The following is a 25,077-nucleotide window of genomic DNA, read 5'->3' as shown; positions in this document are numbered from 1 at the left end:
TGGACAAAGATAGTGGAGAAAGACTGCAAAGGAAGTAAGAAAGTGCTACGTGAAACGGTCAAAAGTTATAGGAGAGGTGTGACATAGGATGCAACAACGACAGAAATGGAAACGTGGTTACTGACAAAGAGACACTGAAGATAGTGCGGAAGGAGTATTTTGAGCATTTGCTAAATCTAAACGGAATTGTAAATGAAGATAATAGACCAAAGGAGGTAGACGTTAACTCTGAAAGGTGTAGGCGGGAAGGACCCGACATGGAAAGAAATTATACTATCACTGGACGAGATGAAAGGAGGAAAGGCACCGGGTATGGACAAAATAAGTGTCGAAATGGTTAATGCAGCTGGGGAGGTTGGAGAACGTTGGTTGTATGATGTTATGAAGGTGGCGTGGAATGATAAGAAGACTTCAGAAGATTGGAAAAGATAGTTGAAAGGATTTTAGGAACTACAGAGGTCACACTGATACCACACTGTGTAAAGGTATATGACAAGATCCTGGAGATCAGAATCCGAAGAAATGGTAAAGAACAAATTTAGAGAGTAACAGCATGGGTTCAGAACCGAGGGGTCAACTGTTGACCTCATATTTGCAGTGAGGCAGCTGCAGGAGCACCACTATTGATTTCGGTTAGAAACTGTGGTGACCTTTCTCGATATAGAAAACGCGTTTGATTGCGTCTGCAGAGGAAAGGTCCGGGAAGCACTAGAAAAGAAGGATATGGAAAATAGATAACAAGCAGAGTGTAGGAGATGTAATGTGGAAGTCTGAGTGATGTGAAACAGGGCAATGAAAGACAGACTGATTCCAGCAAGTAAGTGGTGTGAAACACGGCAGTCCATAGTCATCCCTTCCCTTCATTGTGGTACATGTATGAGGTAATGACTAAGCTGGCAGAAAAAACTGGAGAAGACAAGATGAGAGCAGTGGTGTTCAGGGATGACTTGATGATCTGGGGAAGCAGGGAGGAGGAGATTCAGGAACAGCTGGATGCTTGGGAAGTAACTGTGAGACAGTATTGAATGAAATTTAATGAAAATAAATGTGAGATCCTTGTTACAAATAGAAAAAAAAGTTTGTTGAAGAAGAACTGGAGGTGAGCAACTGAAGAAGGTGGAAAGTGTTAAGTACTTGGGAAGTGGGGCAGAGGAAAACGGAAGAAATGAGAAAAAGATCAGTGAACTTCTGCGAAGTTTTAGGAGTCTGGTTTGGAATACAGATTTCCCACGAAACAGCAAAGAAGTAATATGTAGAAGCCACAGCATCCTAATCCTGAATTATGCATTTGAGACAATAACGAAGAAAACCAATGTAGGCTGATTACAGGATTGTGAAATGAAGTTCCGCAGAAGTAGGACAGGAGCAACAAGGAGAGATAGGATGAGGAATGTAAGGGTAAGGGAAACAGTGAAAGAGGATCCCTTACAGAGCAGGATAGAAACATCAAGGCCAAGATGCTATGTGCACTTAAAGAGAATAGAAAACAGGAGGATTCACAAGAGGATACATGAAATGGAGCTGAGAAGCAAAGAGAAAAGAGAAAGACCATGGGATAAATGGCAGAAAGATATGGAGGAGTTTGCTGAAAAAAGAGGTAGGGACTGAAGATGGTGGGAAAACAGGACTAGATGGCGAGGCTTACGTTCAAACGGACCCAACCTGGGGCTGGAAACTGTTGAAGAAGAAGAAGAAGATGATGATGATGATATCTGGCCCATTAGGACACGTTATTCATCAACGTCTGCCTCTAGTCACCCTGTCTCTTTCATAGTTCATGCGAGAAGCTAATCGCTCTCCTTGGCGTAGTCTCCACCAAACAAATAGCAGCGCTCCAGCGTGGTACCTCGCTTTCAACAAAATCTGCACGGTTCCTCCTGTTTCCTTGCGTCACACTCTCTGTAATATACTACCGCTGACCTCCTCCTGTTTTCCAAAGAATGCCCATTTCCAGATAAACCACTTCCCCCTCAAAGGAGTTTTACATAATTTGGATAGGGAGGTACCACCAACCTACGTCGGCTAGTGCCATCCTAGGGCATCGTGCTTTGCTGGGCACTCATGTTCGATTTTTCAGTATTTATGTGACTCTCTCGTGTGTGTCAAACAAATCAGCGGCCAGTCCTGTTCGGTATAGCTCCCACAAACTGGAGCGAAAGTGTAAGATTGATCACATTGGTGTCTCATGCAGTCTCGTGTCTAATCTGTCATTGGGTGCTAAGTTTCTCCTTTTTGGGAAATGCACAATTTTTCATTTGTGTATACCTAAAGCAAATTGTCAAATTTTCGACCACTTTGAAATCTTCTGACTGAATAATTGTACAGGTTTTTGCACTTGGTGTTTCATTATACATTAAAGTGACCAAAGTCATGAGACATCTCTTGATATCGTATCGGACCTCCGTTAGCCCGGCGTAGTGCGGCACCTCGACGTGTCTTGGACTCAACAAGTTGTTGGAAGCCCCCAGCAGAACTATTGAGCCATTCTGCCTCTATAGCTGTCCGTAATCGCGAAAGTGTTTCCGGTGCAGGATTTTGTGCTCGAACTGAGATCTGGATCATGTCCCATAAATGGTCGATAGGATTCATGTCCAGCGATCTGGGTGGCCAAAGCATTCGCTCGAATCGTCCAGATTGTCCTTCAAATCCCTCATGAGCAGTTGTGTCATCCTTAAAAATTCTATAATTGTTCTGGAACATGAGTCCACGAACAGCAGCAAATATTCTCCAAGTAGCCCAGCATAACCATTTCCAGTCAATGATCGGTTGATTTGGACCAGAGTACCAAATCCATTCCATGTAAACGCAGTCCACACCTTTATGGAGCCACCAACAGCTTGCAAAGTGCCTTGTTGATAACTTGGGTTCATGGCTTTGTGGGGTCTGCGCCACGTTCGAATCTACCATCACTTCTTGCCAACTGAAATAGGTATTCATCTGGCGTGGCCACGGCTATTCATTCGTCTAGGGTCCAACCGATATGGTCACGAGCCCTGAAAACGTGCTGCATGTGATGTCGTGCTGTTAGCAATGGCACGTCCATCGATTCTCTGCTCCCATAACTCATTAACACCAAATTTCACCGCACTGTCCTAACGGATACGTTCGCTGCACATCCCACATTTATTTCTGCGGTTATTTCACCCAGTGTTGCTTGTCTGTTAGCACTGATAACTTCACGCAACCGCTGTTGCTCCCAGTCGTTACGTGAAGGCAATCGGTCTTTGCGTTGTCCGTGGTGAGAGGCAATACCTGAAATTTAGTATTCTCGACACACATTTGACTCTATGGGTCTCGGAAGACTGAATTCGATAATGATTTCCGAAATTTAATTTCCCATGCGTCTAGCTCCAACTACTATTCCGTCTTAAAGTTTGTTAATTCCCATCCTGCGACCATTTCACATGAATCGCCTCGGCACAAATTACAGGTCCTTTTCATGGCCTGTGTAGACTATACTACTGCAGACTGTATATGTGCACATCGCAGCCCCACGACTTTTGTCACATCCGTGTAAATAAAGGCAACTTCAGCAAAATATCTGCAGCTGAGACGTGGGACTTAGGGAAAGCAGGAAAGGTGTGGACGGGGCCTAATCAGTTACCGCTGGTTGCACAGAAAACACATAAACTTTATTTTTAAAGAAAAAACACAAACCTCTCAACAATCAATTTAAAAGATTTTACTACACTGGCAGCTGAAAGCCTTATTAGAAGAATTGCAAGATATTGTCGGCTGAAGGCCACAAGCAATGTGACACACAATCAACGGCTGAAGGCCTGATTAAGAAGACTCAAAATTATTCGTCGGCTGAAGGCCAGAAGCAGTTTCAAAAATACACAACTGCTGAAGGCCTGAATTGCCAATAAGGTGGACAATTACACGTTAAAAATACCAAAAACCTTTTTAACGTCCTTAATAACTTCAACAAATTATAGTGGCGACTGAAGGCCTTATCAAGACAGACTTGAAACTATTTGTCGGCTGAAAGCCACAAGCAAAATTACAAACAATTAACGGCTGAAGGCCAGCAGCAATTTTAGAATACACAACGACTGAAGGCCTAAATTACAAGTGGGGAAGGCAGTTACAGATTAACAAATACTTCTTAAGAATCAAAACGGTAACAAGCTATAGTAACGACTAAAGGCCTTGTTAAGAAAAAAATTGCAAATAATTGTTTGGCTGAAGACCACAGACAATCTTACACACAATCAACGGCTGAAGGCCTGATTAAGAAGGTTGAAAATTATTCGTGGGCTGAAGACCACAAGCAATTTCAGAATATACAAGGGCTGAAGGCCCGAATTACAGATAATGTGGACAATTACCCTTAAAATACTAAAACCCTTTCTAATGATCTTAATAACTTGTAACAAGCTTTAGTGACGGCTGAAGGCCTCACTAAAACAGAACTGAAAGTTATTTGTCGGCTGAAGGTCACAAGCAATATTACAAACAATTAATGGCTGAAGGCCTGATTAAGAAAGAATTCAAAATTATTGGGGCTGAAGGCCACAAGCAATTTTCAGAATACACAAGGGCTGAAGGCCTGAATCACAAGTAAGGAAGGCAATTGCATGTTAAAATACTAAGACCTTTTTAAACAATCTTAACGAACTGTAACAGGCTATAGTGACGGCTGGAGGCCTTATTAAGAGAAAATTGAAAATAATTTGTCAGCTGAAGGCCACAAGCAGTGTTACAAAGAATTAACGGCTGAAGGCCAGAATTACAAGCCGGGAAGGCAATAACATGTTAAAACATTAGGGTAAATTTTAAACAGTTATGACAGCTTGCCAAAATAAGATGGGGAGATCCACAGACAGTGCTCTCTGGATCAACCTGAGGAAGATGACTACAGCTGTGTAAACGGTGAGACAGGCAGCCAAGAGTTGTACTCACGTAACAGGATGGCAACTCACACTAGGGACAGCTTAAGCGAGACCGACTGACTAACCAAGCCTTCTAACGTCCGATCACTGGTACAGCGATGGAATATTTTTAGGCAAGGGCAAAGAGACGGACAGCACCACGTCTTCAGAAACACACCCAAGGCCGAAGGAAACACTAGAACCAAGGTAGACCTCCCAAAAACATATGCACAGGACAGTTCAACAGGCTGACGAACTACACGCCATGTCGGACAGGATCAACACGATGCGGAAAGGGCAGGTAACTGGGACGTTAGCGGCCATAAGGCAGAAAATACCGCATGTTGCACTTCTCTAATAAGAATAATACTAAATCCAAACTAACATCAAGGAGTAGAATGCGGCTAATAGCTTCCACCAATCTGACAGGCTCCACTTGTTGCGGATGGCCTCACCGACCCTGGGAGCAGCAACATGCAAACAACAGCGAGATCTCAAACAGTGGAGGTTTCAGTACTGGATGCGGTTCACTCAACTTCAAACGTCCTGGGTTCGGTCGTCGGCCACAGCCCCTCAATCCAGCGATGCCTGCACGCTGCCAGCGGTCCCAGCCTGCCTCCGCGCTGCGGACCTCCTCGCTGCTCCATCCGAAGGCCCGAACTGCCTGACGCACACAACGACCTGGAAATAGTTACCGTGGCACCAGAGATAGTACCACAGTACTGGATATCGATAGCCGCTGCTGCTGCCACTCGCGGACAAACAACGCTAGCAATTCATTGGCGCCCGTAAAACATGAAGGAATCGAGACGCCACTACCGCTTTTCAAGTTATGAACGGCAACAATGCGAGCCGCACATAGCTGACGTACTTATCACCAAAAATTCCACAATATTGGGCCGAAGGCCACTAACAGTAACCTCAAAAAGTAAATGGCTGAAGGCCCGAATTAGAAGTCAGAACAACAGTTCCAAACAGCACACATTTCAACAAATACTTTGCTTTTGAAACAAGTTTGCTTTTGAAAAAAAAACTTATTGTAACACGGCTGAAAGCCGTATTATAAAAGAAGTGAAGTTATTACTCAGCTGAAGGCCACGCCAACAATATTTAGGAAATTACAAATAGCCTTAAAACAACATCACAATCTTAAGAATCAGGCCACACGGTTCTCAGCAAGTGTTCCAAGGATCGGCGTGGGGAGTTAACTCAATCATAAGGTAAGGTGAGACAGACAGCCAAGAGTTGTACTCACGTAACAGGGTGGCAACTCAACTAGGGACAGCTTAAGCGCCGATCGACCAACTAACCAATCCGCCTAACGTCCGATCACCGGTACAACATTGGAATACTTTTAGGGAAGGGTGAAGAGACAGACAGCACTACATCTTCAGAAAACACCCAAGGCCGAAGGAAACACTAGAACCAAGACAGAACTCTCAAAGAATATGCGCAGTATAATACGAGATGCTGTCGAGCTACACGCCGTGTCGGACAGCACGCCGAGGAAAGGTACTCTGTCTACAATCTGCTTCCACCGCCTTGTATCTCTTGCAGCCTCTATCAACCCTGTGGAATTTTCTAATGCTGCGATGTCTTCCTCTGTGTCATTTTTCCACCTTGTATGGGGTTGGCCCAATGGTCTTGTTGCCTGTAGAGTTCCTTCAATGCTTTCTTGGTGATTCTGTTGTTTTCCAATCTAGTCACATGTCCAGCCTATTGCAGCCCCTACTTTTTAATTTCCTCATGATAGTGGATTGAATCATTAACTGATAAATTTATTGTTCTTTCCAATTCTCCATACACCATTCTCCAACACAGTTCCCCAGATTTTTCTCATTACTTAGAGGAAAGGTACACTTCCAGAAAAGTAAGCTAACCTCCAGGGCAGGCAACTGGGGCGTTAGCAGCCACAAGGCAAAAAATACCGCTGTTTGCACTTCACTAATAAGAATAATACTAAATTCAATGATGAATAAAGAATAGAGAAAGACAACTGAAATATTTCACCGCCTCAAAATACTTCACTCGTTGCGCCATTATCAGCGGCCTTGGGAGCAACAACCTGGCAACCAAAGGCGAGATCTCAGAATAGTTGGGGTTGCATAAGCAGTTAACTCTTCACTCAACTTAAACGTCCAGGGTTCGGTGTACAACGAAGTCGTCGCTTTCGCAGCTACCCCTCCTCGATCCGGCAGTGACAGTACCCTGCCAGTGGCCCTGGCTTGCCCTCGCGCTGCACAGACCTGCTTGCTGCTGCGCCCCAACCAAACTGATGTCTGTTCGCAACTTCCACCAAATCCAGTACGCAGACAGCATTAAAATTAGTGCTCATTCAAAACAACAAGATGCGCGTGGATCTGAGAAAACAATTCCACCAACAACAGCCGGCCGAAGTGGCCGTGCGGTTATAGGCGCTGCAGTCTGGAACCGCGAGGCCGCTACGGTCGCAGATTCGAATCCTGCCTCGGGCATGGGTGTGTGTGATGTCCTTAAGTTAGTTAGGTTTACCTAGTTCTAAGTTATAGGGGACTAATAATCTCAGAAGTTGCGTCCCATAGTGCTCAGAGCCAATTCCACCAACAACTCATAATACTAAAACCAGTCACTGTGAAGCAACACGGACGAATTATAAGTCGGCACAAACATAGAGAAGCTACAGGCAGTCGGAAGACCAAATGCACGTCGTCTGTTGCGATGATCGACCTAACGAGCAACCAACGGTCGTCCCCACATAAGTTTCGCATGGGAAAGATCCCAGTATAAATCGTGGATTGACAACTTATGCCATGTGGTCACTTCGACGGGCGGACACACACACCCCAGTGAAAGTTGCACTACTCGAATATCACGGTCCATTCAACTAAAACTCCCTGAATGTGGTCCTTGACGTGGTCGTGCACTCTCGCGACCACATCCTTCCTTCAGACAGTGCATGTGTGTGGCCAGCGGATGCGGGCGAGTACTGAATGTCCGGACCTCACTGCTTCTCAGCTCTGGACTGAACAGCGGGAAGGTCCACTGCACGAGGGGAGGCCGGGACCGCTGGCGGCGTGAAGGCACTGTCGGATCGAGGGGCTGTAGCTCTGTAGCTGACGACCAAACCCAGGACGGTTGAAGTTGGGTGAACCATGTCCAGTACTGAAACCTCCACTGTTTGAGTACTCGCTGTTGTTTGCTTGATGCTGCTCCCAGGGTCGGTGAGACCAACTGCAACAAGTGGAGTCTGTCAGGTTGGTGGAAGCTATTATCCGATGTTAGTTTGGATTTAGTATTATTGTTATTAGTGAAGTGCAACCAGCAGTATTTTTTGCTTTGTGGCCACTAACGCCCCAGTGACCTGCCCTCTAGGTTATCATACTTTTCCGGCAATGTACCTTTCCTCGTCGTGTTGATCCTGTCCGACACGGCGTGTAGCTCGACAGCATCTCGTATTATACTGCGCATATTTTTTGAGAGTTCTGTCTTGGTTATAGTGTTTCCTTCGGCCTTGGGTGTTTTCTAAAGACGTAGTGCTATCTGTCCCTTCACTCTTGCCTAAAAGTATTCCACTGTTGTACCGGTGATCGGACGTTAGGCGGATTGGTTAGTTGGTCAGTCGGCGCTGAAGCTACCCCTAGTGTGCATTGTCATCCTGTTACGTGAGTACAACTCTGGGCTGCCTGTCTCACTCCTTACACAGCTGTAGTCATCTTCCTCAGGTCGATCTAGGGAGCACTGTCTGTGGATCACTCCGTCTTACGTTGGACAAGTTGTTATAATTATTTAAAATTTACCCTAATGCTTTAACATGTTATTGGATTCCCTACTTGTAATTCCGGCCTTCAGCCGTTAATTCTTTGTAATACTGTTTGTGGCCTTCAGCCGACATTACTATTTTTCAATTTTCTCTTAATAAGGCCTGCAGCCGTCACTATAACCTGTTACAGTTCGTTAAGGTTGTTTAAAAAAGGTTTTAGTATTTTAACATGCAACTGCCTTCCTTTCAAGTGATTCAGGCCTTCAGCCCTTGTGTATTCTGAAATTGCTTGTGGCCTTCAGCCCACGAATAATTTTCAACTTTCTTAATCAGGCCTTCAGCCGTTGAATGTGTGTAACATTGTTTGTGGCCTTCAGCCAACCAATAGTTTGCAATTTTATCTTAATAAGGCCTTTAGCCATTACTATAGCTTGTTACCATTTTGACTGTTAAGAAGAAAATATCTTAGTATTTTTTAATGTGTAACTGCCTTCCTCACTCGTAATTCAGGCCTTCAGCCTTTGTGTATTCTGAAACTGCTGCTGGCCTTCAGCCGTTAATTGTTTGCGACATTGCTTGTGGCTTTCAACTGACAAATAATTTCAGTTCTGTCGTGATAAGGCCTTCAGCCATCACTATAACTTGTTACAGTTATTAAGAGTGTTAAAGGGTTTTTGGTTTTTTTAACGTGTAATTGTCCTCCTTATTGGTAATTCAGGCCTTCAGCAGTTGTGTATTTTTGAGATTGCTTCTGGCCTTCAGCCGAAGAATAATTATAAACCTTCTTAATCAGGCTTTCAGGTATTGATTGTGTGTAACATTGCTTGTGGCCTTCAGACGACAATAACTTGCAATTCTTCTAATAAGGGTTTCAGTCGCCAGTGTAGTAAAATCTTTTAAAAATGACAGTTGGGAGTTTTATTTTTTAAAAATAAAGTGTATGTGTTTTCTGTGCAACCAACGGTATCTGATTAGGCCCCATCCACACCTTTTCTGCTCTCCTAGTCCCACGTCTCAGTTCTGCGGTTATTTCAAGCAGTGTTGCTTGTCTGTTAGCTCTCATACCTTTACGCAGCCACTATTGCTCCCATTCATTACGTGAAGGCAATCGGACACTGCGTTGTCCGTGATGAGAGGTAATGCCTGAAATTTAGTATTCTCAACACACTTTTGACACTATGGGTTTCGGAAGACTGAATTCGCTGTGAAACCATTTCACACGAATGGCCTCGGCTCAAACTACAGGTCCCTTTTATGGCCTGTGCACACGATACTACCGCAGACTGTATATTTTCACATCGCAGCCTCATGACTTTTGTCACATCCGTGTAAGTAAAGGCAACTTCAGCAAAATATCTGCAACAGCTATTGAAACGTCCGCTTAGAAGAATTGTATACACGACTGTGCTTAACCTGACACACAATATTATTTAGCGCAAAGCAATCTGACTTTCAAAAATCCCTACAAAAGAATGGCCCTTACTAACATTAAACTATACCTTTCACAAATAACTTACCTCACAAAAATCTTCATTACTCGAACTACTGCAATACAGTGAGCGCCACTATTGCCAGCTAAATAAAAGATTCAAACTACAGAAGGCACTAACTACTGATAGGGATAGTTAGCAAATGAAAGATATTAATAGAGAACAAACAATGTATTTACCTTAATAGTCATAATATATATATAGCAGTTCATGACAAATTACAAAACTCCGCCATCTCTCTCCCCACATCCACCACTGCTGGCGGCTCACCTCCAACTGCGCAACGCTACGCGCTGTTCACATCCAGCTGCCGCTGCCCAACACTACAATGGCAGACAACAATGCAAACTAGCCACAGACTGCACACAGCACAGCCAGTGATTTCCATACAGAGCGCTACGTGGCATTACTAATATAAAAATCTAAACAGCCTACTTACACTATTAATCTTGTTTACCAGGTCAGTGAGTGAAGTATCACATGAGCAGCATTGGTTCCATTACATTACCTTGGCATGCCACAGTTTCTTCTGCTTCTGTGGATGACCCTCCACCCAAGATAACATGATGCAATCTCCATAGCAAGAAATTCCCATTCCGGTCTCACATTTCGTTTGGTATATCAATGACCATTCTTTTATTAATAAGCATTGGTATGCTACTGAGTGACATTCTTTTCAAATGTCTAGAAGTAATACATCCACTTGGCTACCTTGAGGCATGATTTTCAGGATGCCATGTGAGAAAAACAATACTGGGATTTCCTGTCCAAAACCCTTGCTCTTGGTGTGGAGCAGGACTTTCAGCTCGAGATACGTCTTTATGTTTGATTTCAGAATATTATTGCATGGATCTGTACCATATTGTTGGCTGTTATACTTGGCGGTAGTATTGTAAAAAACTTAAGGAATCTTCGAAATACTAAGTATCGTTTTTTGTATAAGCATTCTGCAGTTTAAGAAGATAAAGATAGTGGTCAAATAAGCTGTAGATTCTGTATAGACTAACAAATATTCCGTGGACCCTGGAACCTTGTTCAGTTTTAGTGATTTAACCAGTTTTCAACGCCATTGGCATTAATATCTACATCGCTCATTTATTCGTTGCCAGTACTGATGGATCATGCTTTATAAAGTAACATTTGGAAAGAGAGTTCAGAATATCGAAAAACTGTAATCACGATAGAGAAAGAGGGTTCAGAGAACAGAGTTGGATGAGAAGAGAAGGATAATGTAACAGTTTTTGTAGTGTAATTATTGGTAACATAGTATATGTTATCAGTTCACGAAGACTGGAGGCACTAGTTATCATTGTGTTAATGAGCAAGGTAGATGAGAAAAATAATCAAATTATTTCAAACAAATCTAAAGGGTGGTAAAGAAATAGAAGGAAAAAGATTTACTGTTAGATGTTAATCCATTACAAATCTTACTTCAGTTTGTTACAGAAACTGAGAAACTGGTAATGATGTTAGTTGGATAACATTAGACATCAAGATATTTCTTCAAGAAATGAATGAAGGAGTTGTACTTTATCACTCAAAGAAGAATTTAAAATGTTGCAACATCTCTACCAGAACTATTGATCAAAATATCAGAAGTGACATGGGTAGCTGGAAGTAAACTGCATTATTTCAGTTCAGTTTAGAATAATATATCTATCAAATAAGTTGATGTATACAATGTATGACAATAAAGGAAGTAAATGTATCACATTACTACAGAAATTAGGAAACAGTTTAAATTAAAACAAAACTATGCTGCACTTAATGTAAAGGAAACATTATTGAGTACAGAATATATCAATGTTTATAATTTAGAGGACCTAATCTAATCTTAAATATAATAACATATCCACACAAATGTAAAATGTGAACAGAAAGCATAAAAACGCTAATCTTTAAGAATTGCCACTTTATGTACAATCTATGACCGACAAAGGTCAAAGAATAAAATACAAAGGATTTAAGACTGAAACATTACAAACTCTAAAATTATTAATTCCATCATAAAAACTCCATTGTATGGAGGGTATTGGTATTTCAAAGAAAATGGTAAAAGCAATTAACACTGTGGAGATTTGAACATCACAAATTATTGTTAAACCATAGTATACAAATAGAACTAGTTTTTATATCCTAAATATAACATACAGAGTGGGAATTAGTGAAGTTCGGTGGCAGGAGGAACAAGACTTCTGGTCAGGTGAATACAGGGTTAAAAATACAAAATCAAATAGGGGTAATGCAGGAGTAGGTTTAATAATGAGTAAAAAAATAGGAGTGCGGGTAAGGTACTACCTTACGACTTATCTTAGAAGAAAGATTAAGGAAAGGCAAACCTACGTTTCTACCATTTGCAGACTTAGAGAAAGCTTTTGACAATGTTAACTGGAATACTCTCTTTCAAATTCTAAAGGTGGCAGGGGTAAAATATAGGGAGCAAAAGGCTATTTATAATATGTACAGAAACAAGATGGCAGTTATAAGAGTCGGGGGGGGGGCATGAAAGGGAAGCAGTGATGGGAAGGGAGTGAGACAGGTTTGTAGCCTCTCCTCGATGTTATTCAATCTGTATACTGAGCAAGCAGTAAAGGAAACAGAAGAAAAATTTGGAGTGGGTATTAAAATCGAGGGAGAAGAAATAAAAACTTTGAGGTTCGCCGATGACATTGTAATTCTGTCAGATACAGCAAAGGACTTGGAAGAGCAGTTGAACGGAATGGACAGTGTCGTGGAAGGAGGGTATAAGATGAACATCAACAAAAGCAAAACGAGGATAATTGAATGCAGTCGAATTAAGTCGGGTGATGCTGAGGGAATTAGATTAGGAAATGAAACACTTAAAGTAGTAAAGGAGTTTTGCTATTTGGGGAGCAAAAAACTGATGATGGTCGAAGTAGAGAGGATATAAAATGCAGACTGGCAATGGCAAGGAAAGCATTTCTGAAGAAGAGAAATTTGTTAACATCGAGTATAGATTTAAGTGTCAGGAAGTCGTTTCTGAAAGTATTTGTATGGAGTGTAGCCATGTGTGGAAGTGAAACATGGACGATAAATAGTTTGGAGAAGAAGAGAATAGAAGATTTCGAAATGTGGTGCTACAGAAGAATATTGAAGATTAGGTGGGTATATCATGTAACTAATTAGGAGGTATTGAATAGGATTGGGGCGAAGAGACGTTTGTGGCACAACTTGACTAGAAGAAGGGATCGGTTAGTAGGACATGTCCTGAGGCATCAAGGGATCACAAATTTAGCATTGAAGGGCAGCGTGGAAGGTAAAAATCGTAGAGGGAGACCAAGAGATGAATACACTAAGCAGATTCAGAAGGATGTAGGTTGCAGTAAGTACTGGGAGATGAAGGAGCTTGCACAGGATAGATTAGCATGGAGAGCTGCATCAAACCAGTCTCAGGACTGAAGACCGCAACAACAACAACAACAGAGTGATGAAGATATGGATGAAGATATGGGTTTGTGTGAGATTTAGAGTAGTGGTAGACCAGCTATTTTAAGGAACGTCGACAGGGGTAATTACTTGTGTAGCAAATGCTCTAAAGGTTAATAATATTTAAGAGAATAACTGCAGCCTTGCTTTTTTGCTCTAAATTCTGTTACTGATGTGGAAAATTATTAGATAAGCTATTAGATCCCTTTGAATATCTTTCAAAAATTACTTTTCTGTGTTTTAGGTGTACTTAATTACGTAAAGCGCAACTTCATAAGTAACATAAATACAAGAATGTATGAGAGAAAGCCCATTAATTACAATTTATGTAATATATTTGAATCATATAGTACTGAAAGTCACAGTTTTATCGACAGAAATGAGATTTTTCGATTGTTAAATGATAGCTAGTTCACCTCCTTTTTAATTGTCAGGTTAGAAAAGCTCTTAGTACAGAAAGGTCTAGGAATGTATGCAAGGAATAATTTCCATAAATTTACGTAAATATAGCATAATTTATATGCTGGATGTAACCATGTTCCTTATATAGGTAAATGTCTCAAATTTAACACATTTCCTTTACTAGGTGGCACTGAGCAACCACATATGAAATTTCTTTAATGTGACTGTTGAGATAAGCATAAAAAGATAATATAGTTATTTGAGCAAGGCTGTATATACGAACAGAATTTTAACTTAAATGAAGCCAAAGACATAAGTTTTCTGGGTGTTGATATTTCACTACAGCAAATGATGAAATATGCGGTATATCAAGAGAAATATTGTTTTGTATAGGGATTCTAAATTTATGAAAAACTGAACTGGAAATCACTTCACTAAAGATATGTAGGTATACAATTACTTACAATTTTATTGGGTTGATTTTTATTCATGAGTATGATGCATGTAATATTAGTCACTATTACTTTCAGTTTAGTTGGTCATTTGAAATTAGAATTTGATAATTTAATAACAATAATAATAATAAATATTGCTCAATTTGAAGTGGCTTGTAGGCAGCTCTGTTTCAACATGAGTAATGAGAGATGTCTGTAAGTACATCTTCACACTTGTGAAATTTGACAGCAGCAGCCACTCATGTTTTGAAACTGTGTATACATGCATAGTAAACATATGAAACAGGTGATCTCTGGTGTAGGTGAACTCTGATGTTCTCACTTCAGACTTGTTATGATACAAAGAGGAGTGAAGCTCTAATCTGTGGCTAAATATATCAAGATTTAAAATTAATAAAATATACCAAAATTATTGTGGAAATAAAACAAGATACGTTGGCAGCTGGTGACACAACAGAAATATTGCACATAATGATTTCAGTTTCCTCAGTTATCAGTTAGCGAATATATCCAGGAACACATCATTAATTCTTATCTGCAACCTACTACAAATTCTTATCCACAATGCCAAACAACATAGATATACCCTCTAAGACGAGGAGTAGCGCTCCGGGGGAAATAGACTTTGATGTTCCCATAGGCTCAGTGATGCAAATGAGTTTAGTGGCTTTTAATCTATAGAGGAGAATACCTCGTGATGAAAATAATGTGACACCCAATTTACAATCGTTACAAGTGATAAATGTAGTGTTTATTCTGCTTAGGAATAAAAGAAATTTACCACAAATGCCATCAAAATCTGTCTCTTTGATTGCTTTCTATATATTTGTGAAACATTACCTATTGTAACAATTTGCGCGCAGGATAAACTGGCTCATAAGACTACTTATTTTACAGAATATCCAGGATTTCCTCGATGGTGCAAAAGATGGTGTAATTTACTTCAGCCTCGGCAGCAACGTGAGAAGCACTGCGCTGCCAGAGCATAAGAGGCGAGCGTTCCTCGAAGCCTTCGCACAGCTGCCGCAGCGGGTGCTCTGGAAGTGGGAGGTGGACAGCCTGCCTGGACAGCCGGAGAACGTCATGATAGCCAAGTGGCTGCCCCAGCAGGACGTCTTGGGTAAGCTTCTGTACAGTGCACCAGTCTTTACAAGTAAAGCTTCGTCAGTGTCGTAACTTTTACGTCTATTGCCACTTTTTCAGCACATCCAAACATTAAACTGTTCATTACCCAGGGAGGACTCCAGAGCATGAATGAAGCAAGTTACTTCGCAGTGCCTTTGATTGGCATTCCTTTCATGGGAGATCAGCCCCACAATGTGGCTAAGATGGAACAGGCCGGTATAGGCTACCGCTTGCAGTTCAAAGACGTCACTATCGATACGGTTCTGAGTGCCATTCATGCAGTACTTGGAAACGCTAGGTAAGTTTATACGTATCCATTTTGTAGAGAAAGTAACAAACTAACACATACTTCTACTCCTCATATTTCTCGAACTGAGCTCTCAATTACCTTCAGAGATCCCTATATCGACAAATTATTTAGCCTTGACCTCATTTCATTCCTTTAGTCGAGCGTCGACGTATTCTGAATCTATTTGCACTTGATATACATTTGTTTTAGACATAAAATAGATAATTTCTATGGATGAATGTAGTTGCGTAGACTTCTACAACCAGAGTCAGTTGACATAAAAGTTTTCTGATTATTGTACCGCACTATAATGTACACTACTGGCCATTAAAATTGCTACACCAAGAAGAAATGCAGATGATAAACGAGTATTCATTGGACAAATATATTATACGAGAACTGACATGTGATTACATTTTCACGCAATTTGGGTGCAGTACGCATAACAACCACCTCGGACCGTAATAACGGCCTTGATACTCCTGGGCATTGAGTCAAACAGAACTTGGGTGGCGTGTACAGTCATAGCTGCCCATGCAGCTTCAACACGATACCACAGTTCATCAAGAGTAGTGACTGGCGTATTGTGACGAGCCCGTTACTCGGCCACCATTGACCAGACGTTTTCAATTGGTGAGAGATCTGGAGAATGTGCTGACCAGGGCAGCAGTCGAACATTTTCTGTATCCAGAAAGGCCCGTACAGGACCTGCAACATGCGGTCGTGCATTATCCTACTGAAATGTAGGGTTTCACAGGGACCGAATGAAGGGTAGGGCCATGGGTCGTAACACATCTCAACTGTAACGTCCACTGTTCAAAGTGCCGTCAATGCGAACAAGAGGTGACCGAGACGTGTAACAAATGGCACCCATACCATCACGCCGTGTGATACGCCAGTATGGCGATGACGAATACACGCTTCCAATGTGCGTTCACCGCGATGTCGCCAAACAAGGATGCGACTATCATGATGCCGTAAACAGAACCTGGATTCATTTGAAAAAATTACATTTTGCCACTCGTGCACCCAGGTTCGTCGTTGAGTACACCATCGCAGGCGCTCGTGTCTGTGATGCAGCGTCAAGGGTAACCGCAGCCATGGTCTCTGAGCTGATAGTCCAAGCTGCTGCAAATGTCGTCGAACCGTTCGTGCAGATGGTTGTTGTCTTGCGAACGTCCCCTTCTGTTGACTCAGGGATCGAGACGTGTCTGCACGATCCGTTACAGCCATGCGGATAAGATGTCTGTCATCACGACTGCTTGTGATACGAGGCCGTTGGGATCCAGCACGGCGTTCCGTATTACCCTCCTGAACCCTCCGATTCCATATTCTGCTAACAGTCATTGGGTCTCGACCAACGCCAGCAGCAGTGTCGCGATACGTTAAACCGCAATCGCGATAGGCTACAATCCGACCTTTATCAATGTCGGAAACGTGTTGGTACGAAAAATTCCTTCTTACACGAGGCATCACAACAACGTTTCACCAGGCAACGCCGGTCAACTGCTGTTTGTGTATGAGAAATCGGTTGGAAACTTTCCTCATGTCAGGACGTTTTAGGTGTCGGTACTGGCGCCAGCCTTGTGTGAATGCTCTGAAAAGCTAATCATTCGCATATCACAGCATCTTCTTCCTGTCCGCTCAATTTCGGCTCTGTAGCATGTCATCTTCGTGGTGTAGCAATTTTAATGGCCAGTAGTGTAGAAGCTAAATATGAGAAGCCAACGTTCCGGCCTTCTTCTGGGTCTACTGATGTGCCATAGCTGTGAGGTGTCCTTGAAAGATTCGCTGCTCGTGACATTATTGCCTACCAAACTTTTGTTGTTGGTGATGTTTATAATAGAGAAGTGGAGAGTCTTATTTATATTCGACAGTGCCCTTTGTTGTGAGAACACGGAACACGTAGTCGTCATAAAGTGAATCAAGATGAGTCTGTATACATGTGGTATGAAGGACATGGTGTGTATGTGAAACTATACATTCTGTTGGTGATTTGACTCTACATTATCATAAATAAAGGTTCCCATCTTTGTAAAAAAATGAAAAAAACATTAATCTTGGCAAAAAGCGAGAAGCGGTTGTTGTAGCTCTGAGGGGTACTCTGCGGTGCTCTCTATGTGAGGCACCTCAGGACATCTCTGTGAGACTGGGGCTCGATTGTGTGATTCGAACACAGAGCCACCATTGCCTGCGCGCCCGCCCTAGCGACACCTCATAACGAAAGCACATCAGGTAGACCCAGAAGAAGGCCAGTCTAACCATGGCCGAAAGGTCAGTCCTCCTGTATGACTTTTATAATATGATATGGTAAGATACTCAGAAAACTTTGATGTAATACAGGTTGCTACCTTTCGCTTGTACTTTTTTATTCTTTCTGAACTTGTATCTGAATCGAGTGTGAAGTTTAGTGTGACTTGTAGAAAGGTTATCCTAAATTTATATTGATTTTTTGTTTCCTATTTATCTATTAGTAGGTTTTACTTCATGGAAGCTATTTTTTCTTGTGCTGTTCTTTTACCGTCACTCCTAATTACTACTTGTAACAAATAATCACCCATCCTCTTTTACCCACAGCTACAGAGAAAATATGAAGCGATTCTCAGCGGTATTCCGCGAGCACCAGGAGAGGTCTCTGGACACTGCCGTGTGGTGGATCGAGTACGTGATACGCCACAATGGAGCTCCCCACCTGCGCAGCGCAGCCCTCGACCTCAGCTGGTGGCAGCTGCTGCTGCTCGACGTCATCGCATTCGTGGTTGCAGCGGCGTCAGTCGCGATCTATTTGCTGTACAGGATAGCCTGCTATTGTAAAAGTCTTGTGGCTGTTAATCTGAAGCAAAAGACTGCGTGAAGCTAATTTTGGAACGAATCTGTAGGCGTTTCATTGTTTTTGACTATAGCTGGGGCCAATTGTTAGGCCACAGAGAAGGTTGTGTTGCAATGTGAACCTCAGCAAATGACTGCTTAATTTTACATGGCACTGTTATAAAAAAGATATTATTCCTGCTATACAGACAACTGGAACATAACCCCCTTTATATTTATTGATGGAATGACTGTATTTTTTATAAAGTAAACATTTTTGTTTCGTATTATCTTTCTTTGACTGGTATTTGCAATGTTATGTGATGGCGAGAAAGGAAACAGTTCTTATACTGAAGCTTCATAGCAGATGAAAACTGAGTGTCGGACCGAAATTCGAACTCAGGATCTTTGCTTTTTGCGGGAAAGTACTCTACCGACTAAGCTAACCATGCACGATTGATTACCCGACGACACAACCATCCTTCCGCTATAACTTCAGCTCTTAACTTCATTCCTTCCGGTACACAGGTCTAATCTGCCAAGAAGTTTCATAGCAGCAGAAACTCCGCTGCAGAGTGAAAATTTCATTGTGGAAACGTTACCCAGACTGTGGCTAAGCCATATATCACATTATCCTTTTTTCCAGGAGTGCTAGCCCCGCAAGATATGCAGGAGAGCATCTGTAAAGTCAGGAAGATAGGAGATGAGCTACTGGTGGAAGTGAATCTGTGAGGACGGGTCGTGGGTCATGCTTGGGTCACTCAGCCATTAAAGCACTTGCTCCCGAAAGGCAAAGGTCCCTAGTTCGACTCTCGGTCCGACACACAGTTTTAATCCGCCAAGAAGTTTAAAATCAGGGCACACTTCGCCGCAGAGCGAAAGTTTCTTATTCTGTTTACTTTTGCATTTACTGTTTCTCTATGGGTGTCAGTTGCCTCTTTCTATTTTTATTTATTTATTTTGATGGAGCTGTTTTCTCTGTTTTCATGTTTTTCACCTACCTTACAGAAACTCATACGTGTTTGGGTACACTTGTTAATTTTGTTGGTAACACAGATAGCCACAATGTATGTATGTATGACCAAGACAATTGTTTCAAAATATTCATTTAATTGTCGTTCTTAGAAATCATAGTGGAAGTAATATCGATTATGTGGTGTCACCGCCAGACACAACACTTCCTAGGTGGTAGCCTTTAAATCTGCCGCGGACCGTTAGTATACGTCGGACCCGCGTGTCGCCACTATCAGTGATTGCAGACCGAGCGCCGCCACACGACGGGTCTAGAGAGACTTCCTAGCACTCGCCCCAGTTGTACAGCCGACTTTGCTAGCGATGGTTCACTGCCTACTTACGTTCTCATTTGCCGAGACGATAGTTTAGCATAGTCTTCAGCTACGTCATTTGCTACGACCTAGCAAGGCGTCATTATCAGTTACTATTGATATTGTGAATCATGTACCGTCAAAACCGACGTTCATCATTAATGGATTAAAGTTAAGTATTCCACCAGATACGTCCGTTTTTCTAAATTCTAATTTCCTTGTCCTGTTCCAAACCTCACGCCAGCCTGCGTGAGCTAAAACGCGTGCCTTTCGGCCTCCTTTAGTAAAACGGTGTTGGCTCTCTTGCCAATCACAACAGATTACATTAAAATAGATGCTCTTGCTTCAATTATAGTCACCTTTATTCAATAGGAAAAAATCATTAAGTAACGCAAATCAAATCTAAGCTTCTGCATTATCCAGGATGGCTTCAAAAGAATGTCTTTGTTAAGATAGGGTAGCCGCAGTAGCAGTTGATATTTCTGGGTCGCCTTCTGCGATCAATCGTATGATGACATAGGATTATTTGCAACAGACAAGAATCAGTTACCTGTCTAAACTCAGTATAAAGCAATCAAGGATTATCGTTTCAGCTCCAAAGTGAATACATCATTGACAAAAGAAGATAGCATTTTAGCAAAAATATGCAAGTAGTAACGAGCGGTGTGATTCGCGCTGCATCGGATTCTATAAAGAAGGAAAAAACACTACAACAGTAATAGCTTGTCAAGAGTTGCAGCAGCTGACAAAAATGTGGTGTATAATCACCACAGCAGCGCACCGTTCAACTACCACACGAGAAAAAGCGGACCTGCAGTAAATGTGCCTCATTTGTAAGCTTCGAATAGAAGAATGTAGGTAGATGATGGTGAGAGAAGACTTTTTGAGACGTCAGCCACCAAACGACCTCAACTGTACGATATTGGATGTGCGAAGAATTTCATGTCAGACATGGTAAACTGATCATGTGTTACTCCTTTGGCTTTTCACAGACCGTTGCAACAACTTATCGCCAACGGTTTCATTAACAGAATGTTCACCTAAGGACGTTCAAGAACTATGACGTGGGCCAGTGTCAGAGTTTGGCTGCTACACTGTTAAAACATGCTTTTGGAATAAACGAGCTAAAATAAAAATTGAGTTGAAGACCAAAGTTTTCATAAAGGCTCGTTGTTTCGATGAACTGAAGGAAAAAGCTTTGGATTATTATAATTAATGGTTTTGTTAACCACCAAAAGGTTCTGGTAACCAGCAAAATACTCGAGATGAAACGTAATGGCTATATGAGTGAGCTGAGACAGCAATTGGCGATGCTCTTTTGGAAACGGCAACACTGACACTTTCATTAATATAATCACTGAAACATCGTAGAACCTAACGATCGATATCCTGATAGGGTTTTGAAACGATGCTCCTTCCTATTTAAGCGCTGTGGCACCTCAGTGTGACCGTAGTGAAACTTTAGTATAAAGGTTGTTGCTGTGAGCTTCAGTCCAGAGACTGGATTGATGCAGCTGTCCTTGCTACTCTATCCTGTGCAAGCTCCTTCATCTCCGAGTAACTATTGCAACCTACATCCTTCTGAATCTGTTTAGTGTATTCATGCCTTGGTCTCCCTCTACAATTTTTACCCTCCGCGCTTCCCTCCAGTTCTAAATTAATGATCCCTTGATGCCTCAGAACATGTCTTACCAACCGAACCCATCTATTCACGTTGTGCCACAAATTCCTCTTCTCCCCAATTCTATTCAGTACCTCCTCATTAGTTACGTGATGTACCCATCTAATCTTCAGCATTCTACGGTAGCACCGTATTTAGAAAGCTCCTATTCTCTTCTTTGTCTAAATTATTTATCGTCCATGTTTCACTTCCTTACGTGGCTACACTCCAACAAATACTTTCAGAAAATACTTTCTGACACTAATATCTATACTCGATGTTAACAATTTTCTCTTCTTCAAAAATGCTTTCCTTGCCATAGCCAGTCTAAATTTTATATTCTCTCTACTTTGACCTGATACTTGGCACTTACTGGAATTAAAGAAAATATGTAAGGGAGGACCCACCAATATGACTTTCTTTCCACACAATCTGTTTATTTAACAATATATAAACAGTTTTACAGAAAATCGAAGCATTTAAGCATAAAATTTTCTGAACAAATTTGCAAAGTTCTTTTGACCTGAAACCTTAAGTAGAATAAGCTTTTAATATTTACAAAAAATCTGAAGTGCTGTACTGCAAAACAGCAAACAATACGACAATGATAAGGCTTATTTCATAGCAACCAACCTCTTAATTTCATTCGGCAACAAAGGTGCGACTGGACTCCGACCCGTTCCTTCTGACAATTGACTAAACACCTGGTGACAGTTGGCTGTTAATGTTTCCAAGGTTAAACTAACTGTCGATTATGAAGACTGCTCTGAAGGAACGTCTTAAAATATCACTTGTGGCCGGCCGTTGGCGGCCGAGCGGTTCACGGCGCTTCAGCCTGGAACCGCGCGACCGCTACGGTCGCAGGTTCGAATCCTGCCTCGGGCATGGATGTGTGTGATGTCCTTAGGTTAGTTAGGTTTAAGTAGTTCTAAGTTCTAGGGGACTGATGACCTCAGATGTTAAGTCCCATTGTGCTCAGAGCCATTTGAAACAGAACTCACTCAACGGAACCACAAGATCCATCTAAAATACACTAATAATGACCCGATTTTTCAAACACGGAAGCGAACTGCTTAGTACAACTGTTTGCTCAGATTATGATTAATGACTGCGAAATGTAATTACAGTCAAAGAATTGAACCTGTTAACTGTTAAATCTAGCCACAAGGGCCAGCTTTTATTTAACGGCAACCCGTGGTTTAGTACAATTGTTCCGGCTGTGTTTCGACCAAGAGCTGATTAATTAGAGCTGATTAATTAGAACATTAATGATCGGGTACAAACCAGAAAGGAATGGCAATATAATAAGGGACAAATTTTCAAACGACAACTAGTGTCTTAGTACAATACTACTTCCTATATTTGCGACCAACGAGCCAACGGAGTGCCTGTAAAACTCTGAGGGTTGGATACGAACCAGAAAATAATAAGAAGGGCAGGTAGACAAAGAAACAAATCACCACGAGGATTACACAATGTTACTTCCCTTTATCAGCAAGCATTTCCACGGATCCATGGTGCGTCGCAGCGGTTACTGATCAGTGTCGATGAAAACCAGGTAGCAGAGGGAAGCCAGATCACGAGCGGTCGTCTGTCACGAATGTTGCCATCCAACCAACGGAATGTCGGCCTGCTCCTTGTAGTTGACGCTGACACCGGTGAAGTACTCCGGTATCTTCGCTCTTTGCAGGCCCTCCTTGTACAGCTCCCTCAGAATCCATAGATTTTAATTCCTACTCCAAATTTTGCTTTTGTTTCCTTTACTGCTAGCTCAGTATAGAGATTGAATAACATCGTAGATTTGCTACAACAATGTCTCACTCCCTTCTTAGATTAGATTAGATTAGTACTTGTTCCATAGATCATGAATACGACACTTCGTAATGATGTGGAACGTGTCAGGTTAATAAAAGGTGTCTATACAAGATATTACATTATACAAAATATTACATGACACTCAATATTTTTTTTTTGTGTTGGGGAAATTACCCACTTACTATATCCAAAAATTCATATAATGAGTAGAAGGAAAATAGGCGTAGTAAGCTAATTTACTCAGATGTAAATCTCCAAAATTTGCAATGGCGCTAATAGCATAAGTAGCTCAACTCAAACGTTTCAGCAGATCCCCAGTGTGTTTTTTCCAGTTCAACCCCTCATCGATGCATACACCTAGAAATTTTGAATGTTCTACCTTAGCTACCAATTTCTGATCGAAGTCTATATTTATTACTGGTGTCATTCCATTTACTGTGTGGAACTGTATACACTGTGTTTTGTCAAAGTTTAATGAGAGCCCATTTGCAGAGAACCACTTAACGACTTTCTGAAAAACATCATTTACAATTTCACTAGTTAATTCATGTCTGTTGGGTGTGATAGCTATACTTGTATCATCAGCAAAAAGTACCAGCTTTGCATCTTCGTGAATATAGAATGGCAAGTCGTTAATATATATTAAGAACAGCAGAGGACCCAAGACCGAACCTTGCGGCAGCCCCATTCTTGATTGTTCCCCAGTTTGAGAAATCACCAGTTTTTTTGCAAATTATGTGAACTGCTTATTTCAACTTTCTGCACTCTTCCAGTTAGGTATGATTTAAACCATTTGAGCACTGTCCGATTCATACCACAGTACTTGAGCTTATCTAGAAGTATTCCACGATTTACACAATCAAAAATCCTTTTATAGACCACAAAAAATCCCAACGGATGACTTCTGGTTATTCAGAGCATTTAATATTTCATTAGTGAAAGTATATATAGAATTTCCGTTGAAAAACCCTTCTGGAAACCAAACTGACATTTTGTTAAAACTTTATTTTTACAAAGGTGTGAAGCTACTCTACAATACATTACTTTTTCAAGAATTTTGGATGAGGCAGTCAGAAGAGAGATTGGGCAGCAATTGTTGACATCAGTCGTATCCCCTTTTTAACAATGGCACACTTCAGTCTATCTGAAAAAATACCCTGCTTCAGAGAGCTCTTACATATGTGGCTAAGAATCCCACTTATTTCTTGGGGACAAGTTTTTATTATCCTGCTGGAAATGCCATCAATTCCATGTGAGCTTTTATTCTTGAGACAGTTTATTATATTCCTAATTTCAGAAGGAGAGATAGGTGGAATTTAAATTGTATCAAATGGTGTGGGTAAGGTCTCTTCCATTAACAGCCTTGCTTCTTCTAATGAACATTTAGATCCTATTTTCTCTACAACATTTAAAAAATGGTTATTCAAAATGTTTTCGACTTTCGGCTTGTTGTTTATCAAGTTTCCATTCGCTTTGTTGGTGATGCCGTCATCCTGCACTCTTGGTTGCCCTGTCTCTCTTGTAATAATATTCCAAAATTGTTTTGATTTTGTTATCAGAGGTATTAATCTCAGACATGATGCACATGCTTCTGGACTTTTTAATAACCTTTCTTAATGTAGCACAGTAGTTTTTATAATATTTGGCT

At 41.5% G+C, this 25,077-nt stretch overlaps 1 protein-coding gene across 2 annotated transcripts in view; it reads left to right on the top strand.

Annotated features, from left to right (window-relative positions):
* LOC126174952 (UDP-glycosyltransferase UGT5-like) overlaps positions 1-18,876 on the top strand; it is a 76,493-nt gene extending 57,617 nt beyond the window's left edge. For both annotated transcript variants that reach the window (XM_049921413.1, XM_049921411.1), the window contains exons 5-7: positions 15,305-15,527; positions 15,611-15,830; positions 18,399-18,876. In XM_049921413.1, the coding sequence (XP_049777370.1) occupies positions 15,305-15,527; positions 15,611-15,830; positions 18,399-18,675 (720 nt within the window). In that variant the 3' untranslated portion in view covers positions 18,676-18,876. The remainder of the gene's footprint in view (positions 1-15,304; positions 15,528-15,610; positions 15,831-18,398) is intronic.
* Positions 18,877-25,077: the final 6,201 nt, after the last annotated feature.

The sequence above is a fragment of the Schistocerca cancellata genome, chromosome 3 (assembly GCF_023864275.1).
Source record: "Schistocerca cancellata isolate TAMUIC-IGC-003103 chromosome 3, iqSchCanc2.1, whole genome shotgun sequence".
Taxonomy (NCBI): Eukaryota; Metazoa; Arthropoda; class Insecta; order Orthoptera; family Acrididae; genus Schistocerca; species Schistocerca cancellata.
This window is presented reverse-complemented; position numbering and strand designations above follow the sequence as displayed.